Source organism: Lichenostomus cassidix, chromosome 2, assembly GCF_008360975.1.
Source record: "Lichenostomus cassidix isolate B80296 chromosome 2, HeHo_3.0, whole genome shotgun sequence".
Lineage (NCBI taxonomy): Eukaryota > Metazoa > Chordata > Aves > Passeriformes > Meliphagidae > Lichenostomus > Lichenostomus cassidix.
Window position 1 is genome coordinate 62,017,007 of NC_139482.1, and position 23,781 is coordinate 62,040,787.

Sequence of the window (23,781 nt, forward strand, 5' to 3'; positions counted from 1 at the left end):
CTGAGTGAGCATTCACTGTGGGTCAGATTCTGTCCTTGCCATACTTTGCTCTGGAAACCATCCTGCAAACACAGCTCGACAGTGAGAAGCATGTGGGACCCTAAGGCAAGGGCCCTTTTACACCCCTCTCCTTGGTGTCATCAGGAGAGTTTTATAGGGCTGTTGCTTGCAGGAGCTACATGTCATCTGTGCAGAGTTCCCAGGCTCTTCCTGTAGATCTAAATACTGGATCTAGCAGTAGGTCTAGGTACTTCATAGAATATATAAAAGCCATGCATACTTTGACTGAACATAGAGTTTTAGGTATTACCAAACACACACAAACTGGTAATTTTCAAACCCTGCAGAGTAAGATTTGACTTCATGGTAAGTGGAACGAAAACAGAAATCCCCAAGCAGAGCTAAGTCTGACAACACAACAATGTTGTCATTCAGACACAGATGAAAAATGTGACTTTATACACTTTGATTCTATCTCTGATATTTCTTAGTACTTTGCAATTTTGTTGAATCTTACACATACTTACCCTGAATCATGGCACAAAAAGGGATTTCTAAAGTATAGTGAAACTGTTTCGATTGATTCAGATCAATTACACATTTCCTGTTTGTGAGCATTTGTATTTACAGAGACAACTCTTTAAACTTCTTAAGGGTCAGACATGATAAGCATGGATGATGCAATAGCCTGCTAATTCAAACACTTAGGTGGGCTGTAAAAAAGAATATGAATGCAGGATGCAGAACGCCCTTAAGAAACACTTTGTGAATTCGGTGTTCTTATCAAAAAATGTAAAATATCTTGCACATATAGGCAGTGAACACTTGGGTATACTCAGCTTATAGTATTGATCACACCATAACTTAACTGCATACTACTTAAATAATTTTCAAGTTCTCTTGTCTTTTAAATTCTATTAATTAGCTCAATTATTGGTTCATATTTAGATTCTTGCTTTCACTAGCAATTAAATAACCCTTAGATTCAAAAGCCATACACTGCTCTTAATGTTAATAAAGATGTACTTGGCATTTGCACAGAATTTTTCTCAGAATTTCACAGGCCAGGCATTTTGACACTTCTAGGAAATATCTCATGACTGTTAAAGAAAAACTGAAGTGTGGACACAAACATATGTATATATATTTATATGAATCATACAAGAACACAAAGCAATGTTACTAAGTTGCTAACATACAAAGTACCTACATTACTAAAAAGTATAATCCCATCATTTGTTGCTTGGTATTTTACCCTATGAATAAAATTCCAAATGAGAGGTACTTCATGTCTGGGGCAGGGTACTTGCTCTGCAATCCATAGATGACCTTTTCTGTAGTTTTGCCCAAAGCAGACCTGTGGGTCTCTGTATTAATGGCAGGACACAGCAGTAACAGTCACTTTGGAAACAAAATAAAGGCAACCCCTGCGGACTTTGTACCCTGGGAAGCCTACATTTCTCTTCCCAAAAGCTTCTCATACATTGTTTTATGCTCTACACCAAGAGCCAATAAACATGGCTTGCTAATACAAGCTGCTCTGAACTAACTGAAAAGAGCTGTTTATATTAATTAACAGCGGCTGGTGACCATGTTTGAAACTGCACTGCCTGGTGCACTTCAGCCTACAATACAAGCTTGTAATGTATGCTCAAACATGCCAGCTGCCCCTTTTTACAGTACCCTCAAACTGGTTTTCAATGTAATGCTTTTGAGCTATGATGCCTAAGAAACATAGCCTTTGATATCTAAAAGTGAGCTCCAGGATACTTCCAGGATAACTATGTTTTATGGAACTGGTGTCTGCAGATGGAGCTAGCTGTCAAAACTCAGAGTGTCCTTAACATTAGGACTCTGACCGTAGAGGAGCAGCCTCTTTGCGATGGAATAAGGAGAGCAGGCTATAGAAAGCAGTTCTTAACTCTTTAAGAACTGCTTAGAATGACTTATCTCTTTCCAATTTGTCCTTCTTCCAGGATCAAGGCTTTAAAGTTCCATTTAGAACCTTTCATTATTCAGTCTAAAAACCTTAGAAAATGCTAACATTTTATACCAATATAATTATCTCATCCAGGTCTTTCAAATCTCAGTTGAAATCACACAATTAAGTGAACTTCATTAGACTGGGAGAAGGCAGCAATACAGATGTGTTCATACAGCAAAGCATCCCAAAACAGTATATTGAGAATGAGCATTCTTACTCATAGTCAAAATGAGAAGATAAACCAGTTTCAAACTATTTTCTTGAATTTAGTATTTTCCCTTTAAAACATATCCGATTTTTTTTTCAAATTGGTCCCCTCCTTCCCCAAATTCTAGCTTTGCAGACTTTTTCTGAAGTCTTCTCGATCCATATTGTCTCAGTCTTATCTGGGAGATGCAACAACCACTTATTAAACTGTTAACAGCATACTGAAACTACTCCATAAACTTGTAAATCAAAAACTATGAAGGGCAGAGAAGGTTTCATAAAACACTGTCAAGAGAAGTTATCATAGCTGTTGAAGTTCTGCCAGAGGAACTTGTGACAAAATGAAATTTACCTGCACTGAGTATATCAATTCCTAAAACACTGGATTCAGTTTAAGGGTCTGTCAGCTACTAAAGTGGTGTGACTTCATTAAAAGGATCCATTAAACCATTATCTTCTATTTCGCCTCAAGATGAAGGTGCATCTAATATGGTATGTGTATAACATCAACATATGTAATTCAGTTAGGCAAATCATCTCCACTGGGTAAATACATCACTCTTTACAAAATGACAATCTAATTTATCGTTGCAGCCTGAAGCACAGCCTCTGGATGTCTTCTGTCACAATTCGGAATGAATCCAAACCTATTCATCTAGCAGGAAGTAGTCTGTTGTCTTCAAACATCTGTCTTGTGCCATTTGTGTAGCCCATGGCTCAATGGTATTTTTGTCTCCTTATTATGTGTTAACAATAAGCTTGTTTAATTATGTATTGTTGGTAAATAATTTACACTTTCCCTTTTAAAATAACTACCATCTGTGATCGCACTGGCTTTAAAAAAGCTTTAAAATAAAGAATCTGCATCTCTTTTGCCTAAATTTGGTGTTGATTAATATACACTCCCCAGACTTTATTTTTGTACACAGTGAGTGTAGTCTTTCCTAATACCTCTGGAACAGGTTGCCTAGAGAAGCACTGGATGCCCCATCCCTGGAAGTGTTCCAGACGAGGTTGGATGGGGCTCTCAGCAACCCAGTCTAGTGGAAGGTGTCTCTCCCCCTGCCACAGCAGGGGGATTAGAACCAGATGACCTTTAAGGTTCCTTCCAACCCGAACCATTCTATGATTTTAAATATTTTTGTAGTATTTGTGTTACACATATTTCCTGGGTTTACTACCAATTCTACAGGACTATGCTCTGCATGCATCTCACATGAACAATTCACAGAAGTGTGACACTCCACGTTGCGTCGCTTTTACTGTTCCTTTACCTGCTCCCTCCTAAACTAACAGCCACCCACATACTTAGAGCTCCTCACGCTGGCCAAAAAGCTGCTCTCGGGACAACGCGGCTTTGAGACAAGTCACCTGCACTCGGTAGTTCGGGCTGCTTTCCTTCTCCAGCCTACCGTCTGTGTACTCCTGACTTCTGCTGAAGGCACGCGGAGACAAGTTGGGCCTCCTCTCAGGCTCCAAAATTAAGTCTTAAACTTCAGAATTAAACTCAGGCCACAGCTCGGGAAGTGGGAATGGCCCTCGGCACTTTCGGGGGCTGCCTGTGAGCCTACATTTTGCAGAAGCAGGAGAGACACCTCACTCCTCAGCCGTTCCCTCCCTCTGGCCGCAACCCCACATCCCGCGCGGCACGAGCGAGACGCGGCAGTTGGAGCCGCGCGAGCCCGCCCAGCGCCGCCTCCCGCTCGCGCCGGGATCCCATGCACGGAACAGCAGCTGGGAACGGGCGCTGTGCACCAGTCCCCGCGGGGACGAGCCGCGCTGGAGTAAAACGGAGCGAGTGGGAGGAATGCCACGCTCCTGGGAATTGTTCATCGTAGGCGCGCGTAAAGCGTAGTCATGTAAAACGTAGTAAAAGTAGGATATATGTGTAACACAAATACTACAGAATACTTAAAAACGTACAACGGTTTGGGTTGGAAGGGACGTTAACGATCATCTAGTCCCAACTTACCTGCTGCGGGCAAGGACACCTTCCACAAGACTAGGTTGCTGAGAGCCCCATCCAACTGGCCTGGAACACTTCCAGGGATGGGGCATCCAGTGCTTCTCTAGGCAATCTGTGCCAGAGGTATTAGGAAAGACTACAATTCACATACTGTGTACAAAAGGAATGTCTGGGAAGCGTATATTAATTACCGCCCAGTATAGGCAGGAGAGGTGCAGATTCTTTGTTTTAGAGCTTCTTTTGAAGCCGGTGCAATTGCAGACGCTGCCAGTTTCAGAAGCGAAAACGCAACGCCGCAACGCCGCGCCCCTCGCGCCCCTCGCACCCCCCGCGCCCCCGCTCCGCTCCGCTCCCCTCCCCTCCACTCAGCGGGCGCGCGCGCCCATCGCCGCGCGCGGCCTGACGTCACCGCGGGCGGGCGCGCGTGACGCGTACCCTCCCCTGCCCTCCCCGCGCCGGCCGAGCCGCGGGCGCTGATTGGCCGCCGCCTTCCCGCTTCCTCCGCGCCGCCCGAGAACCCGCCATTTTGAAAACCTTGTTGATTCCGGGAGGGAGGGAAGAGGGAGAAGGAGAGGGAAAGGGAGAGAGTGGCTGGCGGCTGCGGGGCTGCGCCGTGGCGGGGTGTGTTTGTGTCGCTGCGCCCGGACTCGCCTCGTCCACCGGTAACTGCTGCCTTCGGCTGCTGCCGCCGCGCCTGAGGTAGCCGGGTCTCGATCTGAGGTGGGTCCCGCCGCCATGGTCATAACGGCGCCCGAGAGCGGTCCCGCCTCGCCGCGCCCGGGCGGAGCAGGGACGGGCTGTGACGAGCAGAAACGAAACGCGGCCGCTGCACTGCCGCGCTCCCGTCCCGCCCTGGGGACGCGCTGTGTGCGAGGCGCTTGTCAGCGGGGCTGCCTCCCTGCCGGCCCCTGCCCGTGGTGTTTCCCGGGAGCTGCGGTGTCCTGCGGTGGCAGCGGGCGGAGCGGTCCCGCCGGCTGGAGCGGGGAGGCGATGGCAGCTTGGCCGCCGGCGCCACCGGACGCTGCCCATCGCTGTCGCTTTGCCCCAGCATCCACCTCACGGGTCGGGAAGGCGGGGGACAGATGGCGAGTCCCTGTCTGAAAAGCGCCAGGCGAGGGCGGGAGACCCTCTCCCAGTAAAGGTGGATCCTAGAACCCTTTTTCCCTGAGCAAAACGTCGTCACGAACCCCGTTGGTGAAAAGCTGAGAAGTTTCTAACTTTCCTTTTCCCCTTCTGCTCCCGTTGAAAGGGGAAGGAAAGCTTGTGGTGCTTCCCTTGCTTTTATTCGTGCCTTCAAGTAAAAGTCAGTAATGCCGTGAAAATGTCAGATTATTTATACGTGTCAAATGAAATACTGGTAGTAATACCCTGAAAGATTTTTTTTTTCCTGGTGATTTAGCCAGGAAACTTTACTTTTCCCCGTACTGTTGATAATACATATTAACTCATGTTTTCTATCATTTGGAACACCACTGATCTCTGGCACCTGCCAATACTGCATATAAGCAGCAAATTTAAGTGTTACGTATTGCATCTGATCTCTTGCAGATAATATTGGCTTTAATATTGCAAAAAGAACGTGGTTAATTGTGTGACATTTTGTTCCAGATCTAAATTATGAACATTTTTGAAAGCTATAATTTTAAAAAATGAGACATATGGTTATCTTGCTTTATTGGATAGACATTTTCTGTTAGTAGGGAAATGGTACATACATAACTAAGCATATTTAAGAGTCTTTTCTCAACAGCTGTAGTGGCCTATATGTAAACTTTAAAACTAAAATATCTAAGTATGAAGCATTTATTCTTTTTTGTTGTAGATCTGCAAATTAAAACCAGGAAGTATTTTCATGCGCCAAGAGGCAGCAGCTGTCTGAGTTATGAAAACAGTGTTAATTCTTTCCTGAATTGCTTGCAACTTTTTTTACATTTTTTTGTTCCCATTTCCTGTCTAAATAAATAAATTGTTTAAGTTACTAGGACACTTGCATGCATAGTTAACCATGATCAGAAATAAGTATTAAGTTCATAGTGGAATGCAGTAAAATGGTGATATCTTAAAACACTGCCGTTATTAATAGATAACAATATCAGCTGCTTTGAGTGGGTGTTTCCCAATGTTTCAAAAAGCAGCATGAACACTTGTGTGTGAGAACACTTTTAGAGTGTTCTTAACCAGACGGATTGCAGAATGGATGGCAGCTTCTGAAAAATTGTACGTACTGTGTGTATGCAGAACACCTTAGTGATTAGAGGATGTGAACAACCACAGTACCAGCACATTGCTTTTACCACACAAGATTATTTTTAAAAGCAAGATTACTCTGGTTTTCATGTGTGTTGCTCTATTGATGATGGTTTCCCTGACTCTTTTTACAGAAGCACACACCATGTCTTCTGTTGAGTCATCAAAAGAAGACACAATGTCATTGGAAAAAACAGATGAGAAACAACCTGAAACTGAAAACAAAGCTGAAGAAAGTGATGAGGATGAAGAAGAGGAAGAGGAGGAGGAGGAAGAAGAAAAGGGTTCTTGTTTTACCATTTAATAATTTGTTCTTTAATAAATGCCAAGCTACTGAATGCAGCCCCCTGTGATTTTGGCTAACTGTACAATTATTATTGAGGCGATTCCATGGTGCATGTTTCATATGTTGTAATAGCTTCTCAGTAGACTGTAACAGGTAACACTTATAGCAGTGGTGCTGATTTATCTCAGGAAAGATTGAAGGAATTCCCAGCATCATAAACATCTATACTAGGGATTTTTTTTGTTGTTGTATAAATTTTTCAATTACTGTAGGAAGTAGTGTCCCTTATCAAACTGTTTTTTGCCAGTAATACTCAGAAGTGGCCCGTATTTGCAAAAGAGAAGCTTTTAAGTGTGCAGTAGTTTTGGAAATAATACAGATTGTCTTTGCTTAACTACAATAAATTAATTTTCTGGGTATCCAAATGTAATTACATTGGGTCAGCAGAAATTCCATTAGGCTAATTTTGGCAATACAAATAAGTGGCAATATGATAGGATGAGCAAGCAAGGCAAGGTTTTTGTTGTGGCATGTAATTGAAGAGGGTAGTCAAGGAGTACAAAACAAGATGAAGGAACTCCTATGCAAAAATGTTAATTTCCATTGTGAAGTCTCCAGGCATCTCTTTTCAAAAAGCAAGCATTTGTAGAAATAAAGCTGTGTTGTAGCACAGTGAAAACCAAGTCACTGATGCTCTTGGATCCTTGAAAAAGATGAAGTTTGTTTTTAGGAAAGGTATTAGAAAGAAGGCAGATTATACTGTTTGGAAAACAACAGAGTAATTAGAATTGGATTTTTAGAAACAACTTTCTTGTGAACACACAAGAATGTTTTGCTGTGGTTTTGGCAGTCACACACAGGTTTTGATTATGTTCGTACAGGTTTTGAAGCTGCTTTCAAATGTTAAATCCAGGCCAGCCCATCTGTTAAACTCTAAGGATAGTTTTATTTGAGTTCAGGTATTTTAGTATGACATGAAACTTCCGCCTTTTCTTCTGGACTGGTATCATTAAATTAGTGATGTGCAATGTATACATAAAATAATCTAAATGTATTCATTAGTAAGCAGTACCAAAACTACTGGGAGTAATATTCTTGTAGTATTAGTGACACTCATATTGTACCCTGCACACTGCTTCTCTGTATAGCCCTGGGATGTGTAGTACAGTCCCACTGCACTTGTGCTTCTGCTTCTCCTGCTGAAATGTCTGGTTCCTCCAGTACTGTAGTGGGAAAATAATCTGTGTGCGGCCATCCTGGACTCTCCTTTTGCCCATCTGGTAGTTGTACTGTGTGTAGGGACTGCAGCATCCAAGGAGAATGTGCAAACAGTGTCAGTTCTGTACCTGAAAAAGGCAATGAAAGGAGAGAATGATGGGTTTCTGAAAATGCAGAGTCCTGCAGTCTCCTTCATGGGGTGAAGTTACCTTTAGGAATTGCCTGGTCTTGTCTTCAAGATTACGTTGGATACAGAGTTGTGGTTAAGAACTAGACTTCTAGTTGTGTACATGCAGCTCCATAGAATTACACTGGCTTATTAACTAAAAATCTGAAAGTGTTATAGTACCTGATTATTTCATCATCCATTTTTGGTTTGCTATTTCAAAGATTCAGTGTTGCATTGCCTCTCACTACAGTAAAATCTGCAGTGAAGAATATTGTGTTTAAGGAAGCTGTCTTTTGCAGAAAAGAGTCTCATTGTTGAAGGAAAAAGGGAGAAGAAGAAGGTAGACCGACTGACCATGCAAGTGTCCTCTCTGCAGAAGGAGCCTTTTACAATTACACCAGGTAAGCTTGACTTCTTACATAAGAATTGTGAGTGTTGGGAATGATAATAAAAACTCTAAAAAAATCAAATTACTAATTTGTTGTAGATGAGACCTAACTTATGAGTCATGATCCCTTTTAAAATAATAAGGCTATTATACCAAAACCCTCTTTTATTCTGTAGCATCAATTTAAACCGTAAGAGGTGCATGTTATTTAAACTTACTTGAAGTGGGATGTTCAGTACCTCATCACCACTAACAAAGGCAGGAGCAGCTAGAACAGAAGGAAATGCCACCCTGATCTAAGTAGTATCAAGTAAGGCAAGTAAAGAGCCTGTTGGGATGCCTAAGTGCTAGGAAAAGGCCTGCTTAATGTTTGACCTAATATAATGTCTAATGCTAATCTGAAGTAACTTCTTTGCTTTTTTTTTAAAAAAGAGTAGAAACTTGAAGTTGTAAACACGTAGATAGATGTGAATGTGATTAATACAATAATTTATTTTAATTGTTTCAGGAAAAGGACAAAAACTCTGTGAAATTGAGAGGATACAGTTCTTTCTGAGTAAAAAGAAGACAGATGAACTTAGGAACTTGCACAAACTTCTCTACAACAGGCCAGGCACTGTAAGAATTTCAATCCTTTATATCCATTAGATCTCGTGTATAGTAAAAATGTTTGTAGTGCAGTTTTTTACATTCGCACATATGGATCTATTTCTTAAGTGCTGTTTATTATAAACTACTTAGAAAATGAATATTGCAGGAGCAGTTAAGTAAGCCGCCTTCTTTTAACTCCTATAAACTACTGTTCTTATGAACTCCTATAAACTACTCTTCCTATAAAAACCCTGTGGCAAGTGTATTAAATCGAAAGTCTCTTGAACATAGATTTTCGTGGGGGAATGGTTCATTACCTTGCAAGGATGAATTGGAAGTCATTTATGGTTCACATGCTAAAAGCCACTGGCATGCAGATGACACTCAAAATGCTCCATATATTAATAGGTTTCTGCTTACCTATTTCATTCCCTTTCGTTGCACAAAGCAGTAGAAAGATAAATGTGATTAAAATCACTATTAAGATTTTATATATAAAGTAATTTTTCTAAGAGAATTAAAATATTGTCCTTTTTGTATTTAAGGATGAAACTTTAAATGTAACAGCAAATCTTTCTTGGAGTGGTTTATGTATCAGTCATTACGCCTTATATTTCAGAGTAAATAGGACCTGTTTTCCTTGCTAATGGAGGCAAAATTAATGTAGTGAAATTAAGGCAGATCAGATGCTACTATTTCTATACGTTTACTATAATTATTGGAATTGGTTTTTAATATTTGTGTGTTTTGGAGACTTGAAGAGCTAATGCAGAAACCAGGAACTGAATAGTACTGGTACAGATGCATGCTAGCCCTAATAACTCAGACCACTGCTTCAGATGCAATGCTTTTTTAAATGGCAGAGTGACCTGTTGCCACAGGTATTCAGAAGAAGAATATATCAGTGTGATTTCAGTCAAAATATATTTAATCAGAGTTTTTGAGAACTCAAAATGCTGTTTAATATAGTGAAGGTCAGACCTTGTCTTGTATGCACCTAGTTGTATGTGCTTTAGATTGTAATTAACTTTTTAATAAAATATACCGATACCGCCTGGAAATTTTCTTTAGGTGCTGGGCAAAACTCTTTGGAAAAAGAGCTCATCTTTGGTGAAATTATAAACGAATAGAGAAACAACAGAAACAAAATTTGTAGGAGTATTGAAAGCGAGTTCGAATTATTCTTGATAGTGTTAAAAAGATCTCAGAAGACTGAAAGATTCAGGGTTACTTTTTAACTTCTATTTTTGGTAAAAGGAGATAAAGTGAAAGCAAAGAATTTGAATACATTTGTGATTTTGATGGGAGCAATTTTCCCGTTCTAAGGGCTGTTGCAATGGAAGCTGAACCCAGATCAGGCATCAGGTGTAATGGAAAAAATTGGGTGGTATGTAAGTTCAAAAATTGGTCCTGCCAAATAAAAGGTTCAAAAATATAGTCATGTAATATAATAAAAAAAATATAGTAAGACTTCAGAGAAGCTTGTAAGGCAAATCAGCTTTAGCAGATTATAGAATAAAAATAAAGTTCCCTATTTTGTAACAAATTACATGATACAAAGCATGCAACAGTCTTCATATGATTGTAGTTTTGCAAAGCTGTAAGTCGTCATGCAGTACATTCTAAATGAGGTTAAAATGGCAGGTGACTGTCTAATAAAGTTATTAAAAGTACCACAATCACAAGTTGAAGTTAATTGTTGTAGTTTGTTGTGAGATAAGTAAAGGCATAATCTGTCGCTGTTGAGCAGCTAGCAGAGTAATGAAAGCACCAGTTCTCAGTGGCAAGAAGGAATGACCTTTATTGTTTTGATTTCATCACATATATAGAGTTCTCAAAAGTCACCCAGATTGGTCAGTCAGAAGCCTTCCCCCAGGCCCGATTGGCCAGGCCTGCACTGTCCAAGTTCTGGGACACTGTTCCAACAACATCCAAACTTTATCTTTATTTACAAAACACAAGAAGAATTCTCGTGGGAAAAACCTGTGCTAGCCACAATAATCCATGTAAGTTATAACTTAAAAGGTGTAAGTTTGCTGACAGAATGCTAAATGCTAGAGCAGATTTTTCTTGTGTGAAAGGTTAACAAATGTAATTGGATGAAGTGTTTTAAACTGCTGGCAATGAAGAGTAATCTGTGTGCTCTGTTCTAGGTTGCATCCGTAAAGAAGAATGTGGGTCAGTTCAGTGGGTTTCCATTTGAAAAAGGAAGTGACCAATACAAAAAGAAGGAAGAAATGTTAAAAAAGTAATGATCTCTTGATACCTAACATAGCTTGATTCATGCTATGCACTCTATTTTTTTCTTTTTTTCTTCCAAAACTTTACTTGAGATTAAATTATAAGCCAGGTGGCTGTTTAATAGAGCTTTACAAATTTTTTCGGAGTTCATTTTAGTCACACAAACTGGTCTCTTAAGACAGCTTGAAATGTATTAAGAGTTAAATTGTGAACATTTTATTCATGATTCCTACATTCCTGGCTTTAACTATTGCATGCTAAGTAGCAGACTATTCTGCCAAGTGAGAGGAAAGGGTTATTTCCCCAGGGCAAGCATAGTGTTGTAAATGCATTGTACTTTATTTGTGGTGCAAACATGCATCCTTCTATGCCTCAGAACCTTCCTCCTTCAGAATCAAAGCCATTTCTGCTTATTATGTATTAAATGTACTAGAATTGCTGTAGCAACTAGTCTCACAAAGTTGTTTTTTTTTTTTCTTTTTTACTGTCTCCCTTCATAAGCTGCTTTTCCATCAACAGGAGAAGCTGCTGCAACTTAGATTTGGTTGGACTGAAAGGGTTTAAAAACGTCCTTGCATGTTTGTGTAGCTAGTTGTAACAAGGGAAAGAACTAAAAACGTCTACACAATATATTCTAAAACTGTGGCTTTTTTAGTGACTGTTTATTGATGGTGGCAAGGTTTCCAGAATTTAGAAATTGCAAATTTTCCTTCCTCAGATATGCAGTTTTCCAGGAGGGCGGTTTGTGAAATATATGGGAATCTACATAACAAACTCTGTCCCCTGTTTTGACCACTTCCCATGGGCTTAATTGGATACTTCCCCTTACCTAAAAAAGGTCACAGAAAGTAATTTTGCTCTTTTTTTTTCGTATTTTCCACATGAAAAAAGTGCTAGTTTACAATCTTCAGCAAATATTCTGGACCCTGATTGCACTGTTACTCTTACATGGAAGTGCAGAGCCCTGTGTGCTTGCGTTACTGTGGTAGCTTCTGCTGCTGTTCGTAGCTCTGTGTGGAACACAAACTGTTGATCAGTTTGTTAATTTGTTCTGCCTCTGGTTGATTTCTGTTCAGACTGTACACTTGCATATCATATTTTAACAGCATTGAACAAGATAAACAAAGGTCAACTTGTATTTTGCAGAACCTTACTATTCAGGTTATAAATTATAAAGAATGTTGTTACTTTTTTTACTATGGTTCTTTAACTGTTTTTTTTGTATCCTACTATGCAGACCTACAGACTTGGGAATTCTGTTTTGTTTTGCCTTATGTAATATAGTGGTGGTTCTTCACTTAACCATACATAAGACTGGAAGTGCAGTTGACTGTGTGTATATATTGTCAGGTGGCAGACAAACCAGATAGCAGCTTCGAGTAGTCAAACATTGAGTGTTTAAGATGTGATACTGAATCTCTTTTTTTTTTCTCTTTTTCTTTTCCTCTACAGATTTAGAAATGCAATGTTGAAAAGTATCTGTGAAGTTCTTGACTTGGAAAGATCAGGAGTTAATAGTGAGCTCGTAACCAGAATATTAAACTTCCTAATGCACCCAAAATCTTCAGGCAAGGTGAGATACAGATTGTTACACTTGCTGTTATAGCTCTGTTCTGATACAAAATGCATCTCTTCTCTATTACTCATTGTTTGCTTGCTTCCAGTGATGATACAAATACTGTTTTAACTCAATGAAATGCGAACGATTTCTTGAAAGAGAGTAGTTCTACTACTACAGGCATCCATAATGGGGTGAGGACTTGAAGTTCTGTTCACATGTGGGTGTACCCATTATACACTGTTAGTGCACAGAAGAGTACAACACATGGAGCTAATTAGGATATCCATCCCCAAATACCAATTAGCTTCTGCTTTGTGGGTGGAGGAGAATAGATACATGAAAGGACAGGAAAATCAAGTGTCAGATGTTACCTGTGTTTGCTATATTTGGCAAATGTATGTTATCACATTTGGCTATCACAAATGGAACTTGTTGCCGGGTACAAAAACTTGGATTTAGCTAGTACACGCTAGTGCACTGGATTCAGAGTGCCACTGCCAAGACAGCTAAACGCTGTTGTTAATCTTTGTGGACTTCCAGTTTTTAATATGTAAGTAATACTAAAATAGTTGCACTGCTGCCCAGGAAATTAAATCTATTCCCAACAAACAATGGTAAGTGATGTGAATAAGGGATCTGCATGCTGCTTTAGGGACACAGGCAGTGAGTTACAGCAAAATGCAGGTTTGCATAAGACGTGACAGAATTTGAGCCTTTAAGTCTTTTGAGTTGTCAGCTGATTTGTTACCAAAAGAAAATAATTGCTTTTATGGATTGGTAGGTAAAAGAACAGCCTAGAAGGAACCTTTCTTGCTTCCCTGTTCTAACGCCCAAGCTTTGAAAATTTGTTTGATTAGGAAAGGGGTGCACTTAACTTAGAACTGAAATTTCATTTTGCTCAGCTCTATCTCAATAGTGAATATTTGCTTACTGCAAAATATTATGTCCTAAGTGTAGTACACTAAATAGTCCTGGATTTTGCTAAGACAGCTCTGTATTCTTTAACCGTTCTTTCGTGTGATTTGAAAGAATTTGATCTTTTTAAAATTCACTTTTATATTCCCATTTGGATTACATACATCTTTTGTCTCTCAGCCATTGCCAAAGTCCAAAAAACCACAAAGCAAAGGTGGCAAAAAAGAACGCAGTAGCTCCGGAACGACAAGAAAAGCAAAACGCACCAAGTGCCCAGAGATCTTGTCAGACGAATCCAGTAGTGAAGAAGATGAAAAAAAGGAAAAGGATGAGTCTTCAGAAGAAAAAGAAAGTGAAGATGAGGTAATGAGGGGGTTTGTTTGTTTTTCAGCATTATGTCATTGTTATCAATTGGTAGCTCTTGGAACACAGAGTTGAGGAGTAAGTGATCTTCAACTGAAAGAAAACAGAACACATCTGCAATTTAAAAGAGGTTTTCATAAATTCTTTCGTGTTGAATTTAGAGAATCATTTAGATAAAAGGCAAAAGTTCTGGTTCTTGGGTGTATGTATGCACCTTATAAAACCATTTGTTATGTGTCATTTTGGGGCAGCCAGGATTTCTAATTTACTGTATTTCTTGTATCATCTTGTGATGACTTTATTATAATTTCATAATGTAGCGTTTGATTTGATACTTAGGACTTCCCTTTGAAGTCAGTAAGAGTCCCTGACCTACCTGACTGCGTTGGTTTGGGCTCTTATTTCCACATTCCTTCTGGATTTTATATCTTATCTCTCTCTTCAGGTTTTGTGTCTTAGATTAAAGTAAGCAACATAGTAGGCAGCCTTAGAAAGATCCCTGCAATTTCTGAAGTGTCCTAACCTCACTGTACTTCATATTTTCTTTGAAGCCTTTTGTATACTAGGTGAGAAACGTCAAATCATGGAATACTTTGGGTTGGAAGGGACCTTTCAAAGGTCATCTAGTCCAATCCTCCTGCAGTGAGCAGGGACATCTTCAACTGGATCAGGTTGCTCAGTGCCTCATTCAACCTGGCCTGGAATGTTTCCAGGGTTGGGTGTTCACCACCTCTTGACCTCTGGGCAACCTGTTTCAGTGTTCCACCACCCTCATTGGAAAATAAATTCTTCCTTATTTCTAATCTAAATCAAACCTCCTTTGGTTTAAAACCGTTACTGCTTATTAGATCGCTGCAACAAACTGGAGTTCGTCAAACTGCTGACATCCCAGGAACTTCTTTATGTAAGCTATGGAACCCTTGGCTGTAATTTAAGGCCACTGGTTACTTGGGTTACATTCTGTCTGTTGCAATGGAAGTGTCACAGGCGGTTAGGTAAATAGTCTGAGCTATGGGAAATAGTAGCAATCTTTTGTTGAAAGGTAATTTGTGTAACTTAGCATTTGTTTTGTCAGGGTCATTTTGACAGGTGTTGGGTTTTATGTAAAAAGATGGCTCAAGGAAATTCCCTATGCCTTCATGAAACAAAATTCTTAGTGTGCCTTTTTCTTTCCTCATAAATGGCAAATTGAAAGAGGGCTGAAATACTAAAAGTTGACATATTTGTAAATTTCTTCAGGAAAATGAGGTTTCTGCTGTAAGGAAAGAAATACTTGTTTCAGAGGCAGGAGTTGTCTTGTAGAAGATTTTCCAAGAACTCAGCTGTGGCTAGCACAGCTTTTTCCCATGAGAAATTCTCTTGTGTTTTATAAATAAAGATAAAGTTTGGATGTTGTTGGAACAGTGTCCCAGAACTTGGACAGTGCAGGCCTGGCCAATCAGGCCTGGGGGAAGGCTTCTGACTGACCAATCTGGGTGACTTTTGAGAACTCTATATATGTGATGAAATCAAAACAATAAAGGTCATTCCTTCATGCCACTGTGAACTGGTGCCTTCATTACTCTGCTAGCTGCTCAACAGCAACACTCAGTTATTTAAAAAAAAAAAACCCAAAAATCTAAAACCCTCAAAACAAACAAAATTATAAGAAACAAAAAGGCCTTACAGTAAACTCCATTGATCTAAGTGGGTTGTCTTTGCCTTCTTTCAGAAGGTAGGAGTTAGATAATGTCTGCCAGGCAATGGCTGAGTGGACTGAAGTCTTCAGAAACTGAAGTTTCTGTGCATGGTATAAAAGCTTAATTATTACAGAAGCACTGGTTTGTCAAATTAGTTTGAAAATAGGACATGGTAAAATGGGAAATGTCTGTTTGTGCAGCTTTAAGATTGCAGCATTTTTAAAAAGAGTTAGGTTTATGACAGCTGTTAATATACTACAGGCAGAAGGGTGTAGGCAGTATTCCTGTTTTGCTGCAACAGCTCTATCGGAATCTTGGGCATGGAGTGGCTGGAGTAAATTGTCCTCTGAGGGAATGATATTCCCTTATGGAAAAGAGGTATGGATTGTTTAGGTAAAACCCATCATTTTAATTTTCTGGTTTTTTTCTTTGTAGCCCCCTCGAAAAGCATCTAAAAGAGAAAAATCTAAAAAGATGACTTCTAAAACCAAGAAAGCTGTGAAGAGTGCAAATGTCAAGAAGGCAGACAGCAGCACTACTAAAAAAAATCAGAACAGCTCTAGAAAAGGTAAATGCTTTAAATCTTTCATCATACATTGTCTTGTATCTTAACTGGCGTGTTTATTAGAAAGCAAGCTTTTGCACCTATTTGTGAAAGAAAACGGAATTTGATAAATTCTCTACTTCCTACTTGATGTTTCTTTCCTTGAAACAGTATTTAATAAAAAAAGTAGTTGGTTGGGGTAGATTTCATGTAATTTCTGCTCTGTGCACATACATAGTTTTTATTTGCATATAAACTGAAAGTATCAGCCAAGTTCTCTATCTTTCTGGAAGGGCATAGTTAAAGTTCTATAGTGGCTTCATGCAAATCTTGTAATTGATCCAGTGGCATATATCCCACCCTGTGTGTCTTTCATTCAGCAGCTTGATAGAGGTGTTTTGTTAATGTAGATATGGTTTCCCTGTGCATCTTTTTGCAGTTGACTTTCTCATATCTCATGATATGCATGAAGGGTACACAGACAATGAGTTTCTTAAAAACTCTGTAAAGATTGCAGTAGTGAGAGCAGAGACAGTGGTGTCTTCCCAAGCAGCTTTGCAAAAAAGGGCCTGGGCAGAAGCAGATGGTTCTTGCAGACTGTGAGTTGAGGCAGCTGAGCAATTGGCATTTCTGCTAAGGAACACTAACAGCACTCAGGGCTCTTCCAGCCAGTGTGGAGCCAGCAGCTCAGGGAAGTGACTGTCACCCCTGTGCAGCACCTGTGAGCTGGCCTCAGCAGCAGTGTCCAGCTTTGGGCTCCCTGGGGCAAGGCAGGCATGGACATGGTGGAGTGAGTCCAGTGGAGGGGCACCAAAGTGGTGAGGGGGCTGGAGCACAGAGTGGAGGAGGGAAGGCAGAGAGAGCTGGGCTCGTTCAGCCTGAGGAAGAGATGGATGACAGGGGATCATCCCGCAGTCTGCAGCTGTCAAATGGGAGAGCATGGGGAAGGCAGGGCCAGGCTCTGCTTGGAGGTGCACAGTGAGAGGATGGCAGGTTACAGGCACAAGCTGCCACCAGGGAAACTGCAGTTATTTGTTAGGGGAAGAACCACTTCACCATGAGGATGGTCACCAAAATGGGCCCTGGAGGAGCTGTGGAATCCCCATGGGTGGAGATGTTTGGATGTCAACCTGGCAGGGCCCCAAGCAACCAACTCTGTGTTGGCCCTGTTCTGAGTAAAGGTTTAAATCAGATGATCTGCAGACGTCCTTTCCCACCTTAAATTCTCTGCCATTCTGACATAGCAGCCAAGTTTGTCACAATTGTAGTCCAAGTAATTAATGCAGTGTATATCCATACTGCAAATGTATGTCATTTAATTCCAGCATCAATATACACAAGCTATAGCACAAGCATGAGGTCAGATTAGTTACCCTTCTTGTCAGTGCTTTGAGAAAAGGTGTGGGTAAACTCTTAGGCATAGAACTATGCTAAACTTCGATAGCCTTATTTCTCAGCAGAGTAAACTGGCCTATGTTGAACTCAGTGTACTTTCAGCTTGACTCAGCCACAGCTGAATGTGGCTGTGCTGTGTGTGCACCTTATTTTGTCATCAACATACATATATATATGCGCACACATACAAATGTTATGTTTTTCATGTAACCTTTTCATATAAGTAATACATTTGTAATTTCTTTTTTACTCCTCCTGCATTTCTGTTTCTAGTGTATGTTTGCAGTACAAATATCAAAATATTAAGTAGGCCTTTCTGTAAGGTCATTATCCAGTTTGTTTGAAATTTGGTCAGAATTTTGTCTTGTTGGCAGTAGAGGAACTGAGTGGATGTTGGAGTCATTCAGTCTAATTCCTTGTCTGCTGGAAAAGATTGTAGGAATGTTCTGTGCTCTTTCACTTCATTTACTAAGTTCTCTTCATTTGTTCTCATCGTATTTTTGATAGTAAGATTGCAAAATTACAAGATCCTAGCTTGCAGCACTGCTAGGAGAAAAAAGAAATCCAAACTCCTTTTTAAAGCAAATAATTATTTTTCCCTCTTTTAGGGCTGTAATACCTGAATTAGAATTGTTTAATAAGTCTTTTTCATTAGCTTGATAGATTAAATTAGTCCCATACTTTTTAGAGTTCTCGTTGATTTGTAAACTGATAGTTCATCCATAATTACATAAATTCATAAATAAATGTAGTACTGATAGCATTAGCTTTTTTTATAAATGGATGATCTAGCAAGATGTCTATTTTAAAGGAAAACATCTGGATTGGATGTTTGTGGAAAGTTCTGATGGCTTCTATTTTTAAGGAAGAAAGCAGACAAACTGAAAACCTTCTATTACAATTCAAATTGTTCTTGATATTTAGAAAGCGAGTCTGAGGATAGTTCAGATGATGAACCCTTAATTAAGAAACTGAAGAAACCACCTACAGATGAAGAGCTGAAGGAAACTGTTAAGAATTTGTTGGCCAATGCAAACTTAGAAGAGGTTACAATGAAACAAATTTGCAAGGAGGTAAGCAAATACAATTTTGCCCTCTCTTTATGGGTAGTAGATTGTTTGTGAATTGACTTTTATCATCATTTTAGAAATGGAGGCTTGTGCTCTGAACTGTTGTTCAGAAACTAAGTAGTTTTGCACTGGTTTATTTATTTGCTAACAGCTATAACAATGAGAGCTTTTATCTGTGGATATGTAGCACTGACACCACCATTAAAAGGGAAATATTAAAAGAAAAATTAGCTACATGGGAAGTAGCAGTATTACCTCCAAACCAAGTGCCATGTATGACAGTGAAAATATCTGACATGTTTAGACAGTGCAGCAGCTTTGCTGCTGTCCTTAGGGGAGGGTTGTATCCTGTGGTCTGTACATTTCTGCTGCTCACCTTGCACTCACCCTTCATATGTTTTCCTAATGAGTCCATTCAGCTGTCACTTGTCAGCATCTGTCAAAATAGTTCTCAGCTGAGTTAGTGAGTTGAATCAGTTCACCAAGAAATCCATTAATTGTCAGGACAGATGGGAGACATGGCCAGAAAAGGTAAAGGCAGGGGAAAGTCACCAAAACACAAAGAGTACAGTTACCTTGATATTTTCTGGTTAACTCACATGTTTGGTTTTCCTGGTACTTTCAAGAAGTTGTCTTGAGAAAATTAAACCAGAAGTTATTCTTCTGAGAAAATTGTATGTTACTTTTTGTCATATTTGTAGGTGTTCTAGAAATCTGAAATTTGGTATGCTGTAATAAAATACTCTGAATTGGTTATCAATGTTGGCATCTGGTTTTTGTTTGGTCTTCTCCCACCCTCTTAACCAAAGAGTTGTTGTAGAATAGCACTCATAAGTTGACTCTCCTGTTAGTCTCTTGAAAGGATCACAGTTTTGCTTATTATCTAATACCAAGGCTTATTTATTTTTTGTTAATTTTTTAGCTTCCTAACACTAATGCAGGGTTATCTGACTACTTAAGAGAGTATTTAAAACAAAAATTGGAAAATTCTTACTTGTGTGACATGGCAGGCTAGACATTTCAGTTCGTTGATGTGAAAAATTGTAGTACCAGTTTAGTCAGTGACCAAACATAAAATAGTACACGTATTTAAATATTTATGTGGTCAAAGTAAGGACAGGAAAATGAACTTGTGCCTTTCCCTGATTAACAGAGGGCATTTTGGCAGTTGTAGTACTAGAAGTACCTACATTAGTTTTTGCCCTAAGTTAATCGAAGCTTTTTCTATTCATACAATGCATTGAATGAAAGTAATTTGAGGTTTGTTTTGTTTTTACTTTTTCTTAGGTGTATGAAAAATACCCTAGTTACGATTTATCTGACAGAAAAGACTTCATTAAAAAAACAGTCAAAGAGGTAAAGACTTCATCATTTAGAAAATGGCCTGGGTTGGTGTGGGGTTTGTTCCTTCAGCCTGGCATGGCACTCTCATACACCAGTTTCAATAGCCTCCGGTATAATACTGAAAGTTTAGTGCTCGCCTAAACTTTGGATGTTTGCTTTGGTTTTTTTTCCCTTGTGTTTCCCTCTTCAAAACAATAATTGCTTTAGATTCTTTTCTTAGCATGCCACTACTTCTCTTAAAAATTTCTTTGGTAAGCATAACTAGAATTACAGTTATCACATTTTTTAATGACTTGTACTCTGAAAGCTATGAATTTGCTTTAAATGAAAACCTTGGCTGCAAGATGTATTCTAATGGCACTGGCCGCATACATTCATAGATAACAGTGCATGAGGTTGTACAAGCTCTGCAGACCTGTCATCTAAGGCAAAAGGGAATAAAGATGGATAGTTTTTTCCATGTGCTCCTGGTAGTACACTTATGATGATGTTGCCTTTGAGTTTGCTGTGCTGAAGATCAGGCCTTATCTACTGTACTTACGACAGAGGGTTTATTGTCCAATCTGAGGTTTGTTTAAAAAAAAAAAAAAGTTTCATTACTTTTGCTTGCCCTGAAAGTAAAAATGGAACCGCGGAAGTGAGATTCATTTAGTGGAGTTAATAAAATAACTTTTCTTTCTCTTGTGGCTTCACTCAGAGATGTTGATATATGGCTATCTAGAATAGCTGTGTTTATGTGCTGTGCATACATGTGTCACTATCAGCAAAGGCATGAGAGAGCAATTTGTCTGCTCTAGGGACGTTTTTGGTTTTTCATGATAGCAAAAGGAGAGTGTATTTTCATGAAAATTTGATACAAAAGGAGAGGTTATATGTGATTGGATTGAGAAAAAGGAAAAGACTAATGCACTTCTCTTTTCAGTTGATTTCATGATCTGATTTGACTGTGGAAAATGAAGATTCCTGGTTTTAAGTTTCTCTGGATTTGAAGATCTGATAGGCACCAGCAAAAGGAATGTGTCTTACCCTTGTGGTATTTAGTCAGAGCTAACTCTGCTGATCTAATGTTAAGAGTGTTAATGTAAATTGCTTTGTGTGTCCTTTTTTTTTTTTTTTAACCAGAACTGCATTTGATGCTATTTTTAGTTGAACATACTTAAATTTTGTGCATGGCAATAAATGTTCCCTTTTTATAGTTTTGTACATTTTGAATTGCATTGTATAACTAGATTCGTTAGAGCCATTGTAGGTATTTAGTGTGGATTACCACCGTGCAGGAGATCTAAAATCTACTAAGATGAAAGCTGCTTATCTACAATATACATGCAGAGACTGGAATATTGCAGTATTGGTTTCAAAGATATTTTGAATACATATTCATTCTGGAAATAACAAGAGTTAGTCACATGTTAATCTCTTTTATATTCTGATACATTCTACAGATGCAGAATTATTCTGAATCTAGATTACAGTCTTGCATGTGTAGGCACTGAAAGAACAGCATGGTAACTAATTGGCATATAGATGTTATTTTTGTACTTTTAAAAGGCTTTTTGTTGTGTATATAAAGTTATTTCAAATTTCTTTTGTGCAAATCAGTTTTTTAATCTTGGTGTCTTTGAATTTATGACATGAAATGTCAGCATGAGGCAGTGATAAAAAGCGGCATGCAGAAGTTTCATGAAAACAAGCTGAGGTTTCATCATGTTTGTCTCATCTTACGTTGTACAGAAACTAAACTGTAGGTTTATGCCTGTAGTTTAACTTTATACAAAGACTACAGACATTGTTTCAATGTCTTGGATATAGTAAATAAAATCCCTCCGAAGGCAATAGGAAAATTTCCAAAGTTCACTTTGCAAAAGCTCTTTTATGTTAGTGTCTTGATGTGATGGCCTAGCATGTCAGAAATTGGTATCCAAGATGTACAGCTGGGAGGCTTGATGGTTTTGGAAATCCACAGTAGGGCTTCCAAATCAGGCAGCACTGATATGTACATGTGTTTAACCTCTCTTCTGTGTGGGAAGGCTTTTCTGTACCTGAGCTTTGTTGCCTCAGCATGGACAATGGTACTTGTAAGCCTGCAGTCTTGAACTTTGGCTGGCAGCTTTTAGGATCAAAGCAAACTCTTTGTGTAAGTTTTTGTTGTTTAGGTTTTCTCTTCTCCATACACCTTGTTGCTAATATGGGAAGTCCCACACTTAAAATCATGAAACCCATAGCTGCCAAAGTGTGGGCTGCCATTAACACCATGAGCACAGAATCCCTCTGGCTAGTATTACTGAAAACAAAGTGTATTTTTTTGAATTTTATTATTGTGCAGTTAAGAAGTAAGGGTTCATAAATTATCTAAATTCGGAAAATGTTCAGCCAGTTAGACTGTTGATCTTACACACACTTTGGAATTTCTTTGCGTGTAATCATTTATAATAAGGCTGAATGTAATGGGGATTTTTTGTATTCAATAAATGTCTTTCACAAAAATGTAAATCAGTTTTAATCTAACATTTACTTACATGTATAGTAAAAAAAAAACCTATACAGGAACAAGGTTGTTTGTCTTTATCTCATCTGTTAGAAAATACTGGCATCTCTACTTTATAAGACACCATTGCTGCTATGTATATTGTTGAACTGGGATAAGACTTTTATCTTTTGAGAGATTGATTTGGTTTTGGTTTGGTTTTTTTTTGTTTGTTTGTCTCTGAACTGTCTTAGCAGAAAGAACACTTTTTAATTTGCAATTAAAAATTTCCAAGACAGCTTTAAGAGCAGAAAGTTATTTGTATTAAGTTTTAATGTTTTACAAATACTTGAACTGCCTTTTGATATTTACGTAAATGTACTAGTCAGTTTTAATTATGAGGGTCAGGAAGTGTTTTTAAGATTCACAACTCCGAAGTTTTTTTGGTGGTTTTTTTTAAGTTTAAATTCTAATGAAAACTTAGAATACCATACTTCTGTTTTCTGTATATATGCATTACTTGCCACTTTGGAATTGTACAGATGGAATGGAAATGAACTTGATATCCTTCAAATGCTTTGTTTAAATCTCTTAACAACTCAGTGTTAGTCCTCAACAGAGAAGAAATGTCTGAGCTATTTCCTTGCTAATCCATACCAGTCTGGCTGCAGCTGTAACAGGATTCCAGTTCTTTCTGCAACTGGGAGAAAGGCTGCAAGATGATACTAAAAGGTATGTAAAACGTCCTGCTTATCCTGATGCTAATGGATTAGAAACACAGTTGATCAAGGATCTCAATCCTGTGCGAAGAGGCTCATAAAAAAAGAAATGGGTTAACTGGATAAAAGATAACTGAATAAAAGATAACTGAATAAATTGTTCAGGCATATACCTTCCAGATGCTTAAGGTAATGCCCTGACGTGTTCTGGAGAAAAAATAGTCCTAACGTCTTGATTTAATTATGTTGGCTTCCAACATAATTCCTACAATCCAATGTGTTGGTTCCTCTTTTTAGTTAGGTTTTTGGTATTCAGTATTTTGGTTGCAAAACCACAAATTAATCGGAATGACTTGCAAATATAAATAGCTGTTCTTAGGTGTGAGTTTAGCACTTGTGGCAACAGTGCAAGGGGCCTGTAGGAGAAGGA

At 39.0% G+C, this 23,781-nt stretch overlaps 2 protein-coding genes across 5 annotated transcripts in view; one reads left to right on the top strand and one right to left on the bottom strand.

Moving 5' to 3' along the window:
- The window catches only part of RNF144B (ring finger protein 144B), a 96,794-nt gene extending 92,947 nt beyond the window's left edge, over nt 1-3,847 (bottom strand). For 2 of the 4 annotated variants that reach the window (XM_085051798.1, XM_085051801.1), the window contains exon 1: nt 3,563-3,847. The gene's annotated coding sequence lies outside the window, so the exon portion shown is untranslated. Of the gene's footprint in view, nt 1-3,499 lie in introns of all 4 variants that reach the window. The other 2 variants (XM_085051800.1, XM_085051799.1) reach the window with 2 other exon arrangements.
- Nucleotides 3,848-4,683: 836 nt separating this feature from the next.
- On the top strand, nt 4,684-22,658 carry DEK (DEK proto-oncogene). Its single transcript, XM_085051793.1, has 11 exons — nt 4,684-4,877; nt 6,539-6,688; nt 8,377-8,478; nt 8,974-9,083; nt 11,210-11,304; nt 12,750-12,870; nt 13,954-14,136; nt 16,251-16,383; nt 18,679-18,827; nt 20,112-20,180; nt 21,091-22,658. Exons 2-11 carry the CDS (start codon nt 6,550-6,552, stop codon nt 21,100-21,102), a joined length of 1,113 nt encoding a protein of 370 aa, XP_084907919.1. The 5' UTR covers nt 4,684-4,877; nt 6,539-6,549; the 3' UTR covers nt 21,103-22,658.
- The last annotated feature ends 1,123 nt before the right edge of the window (nt 22,659-23,781 follow it).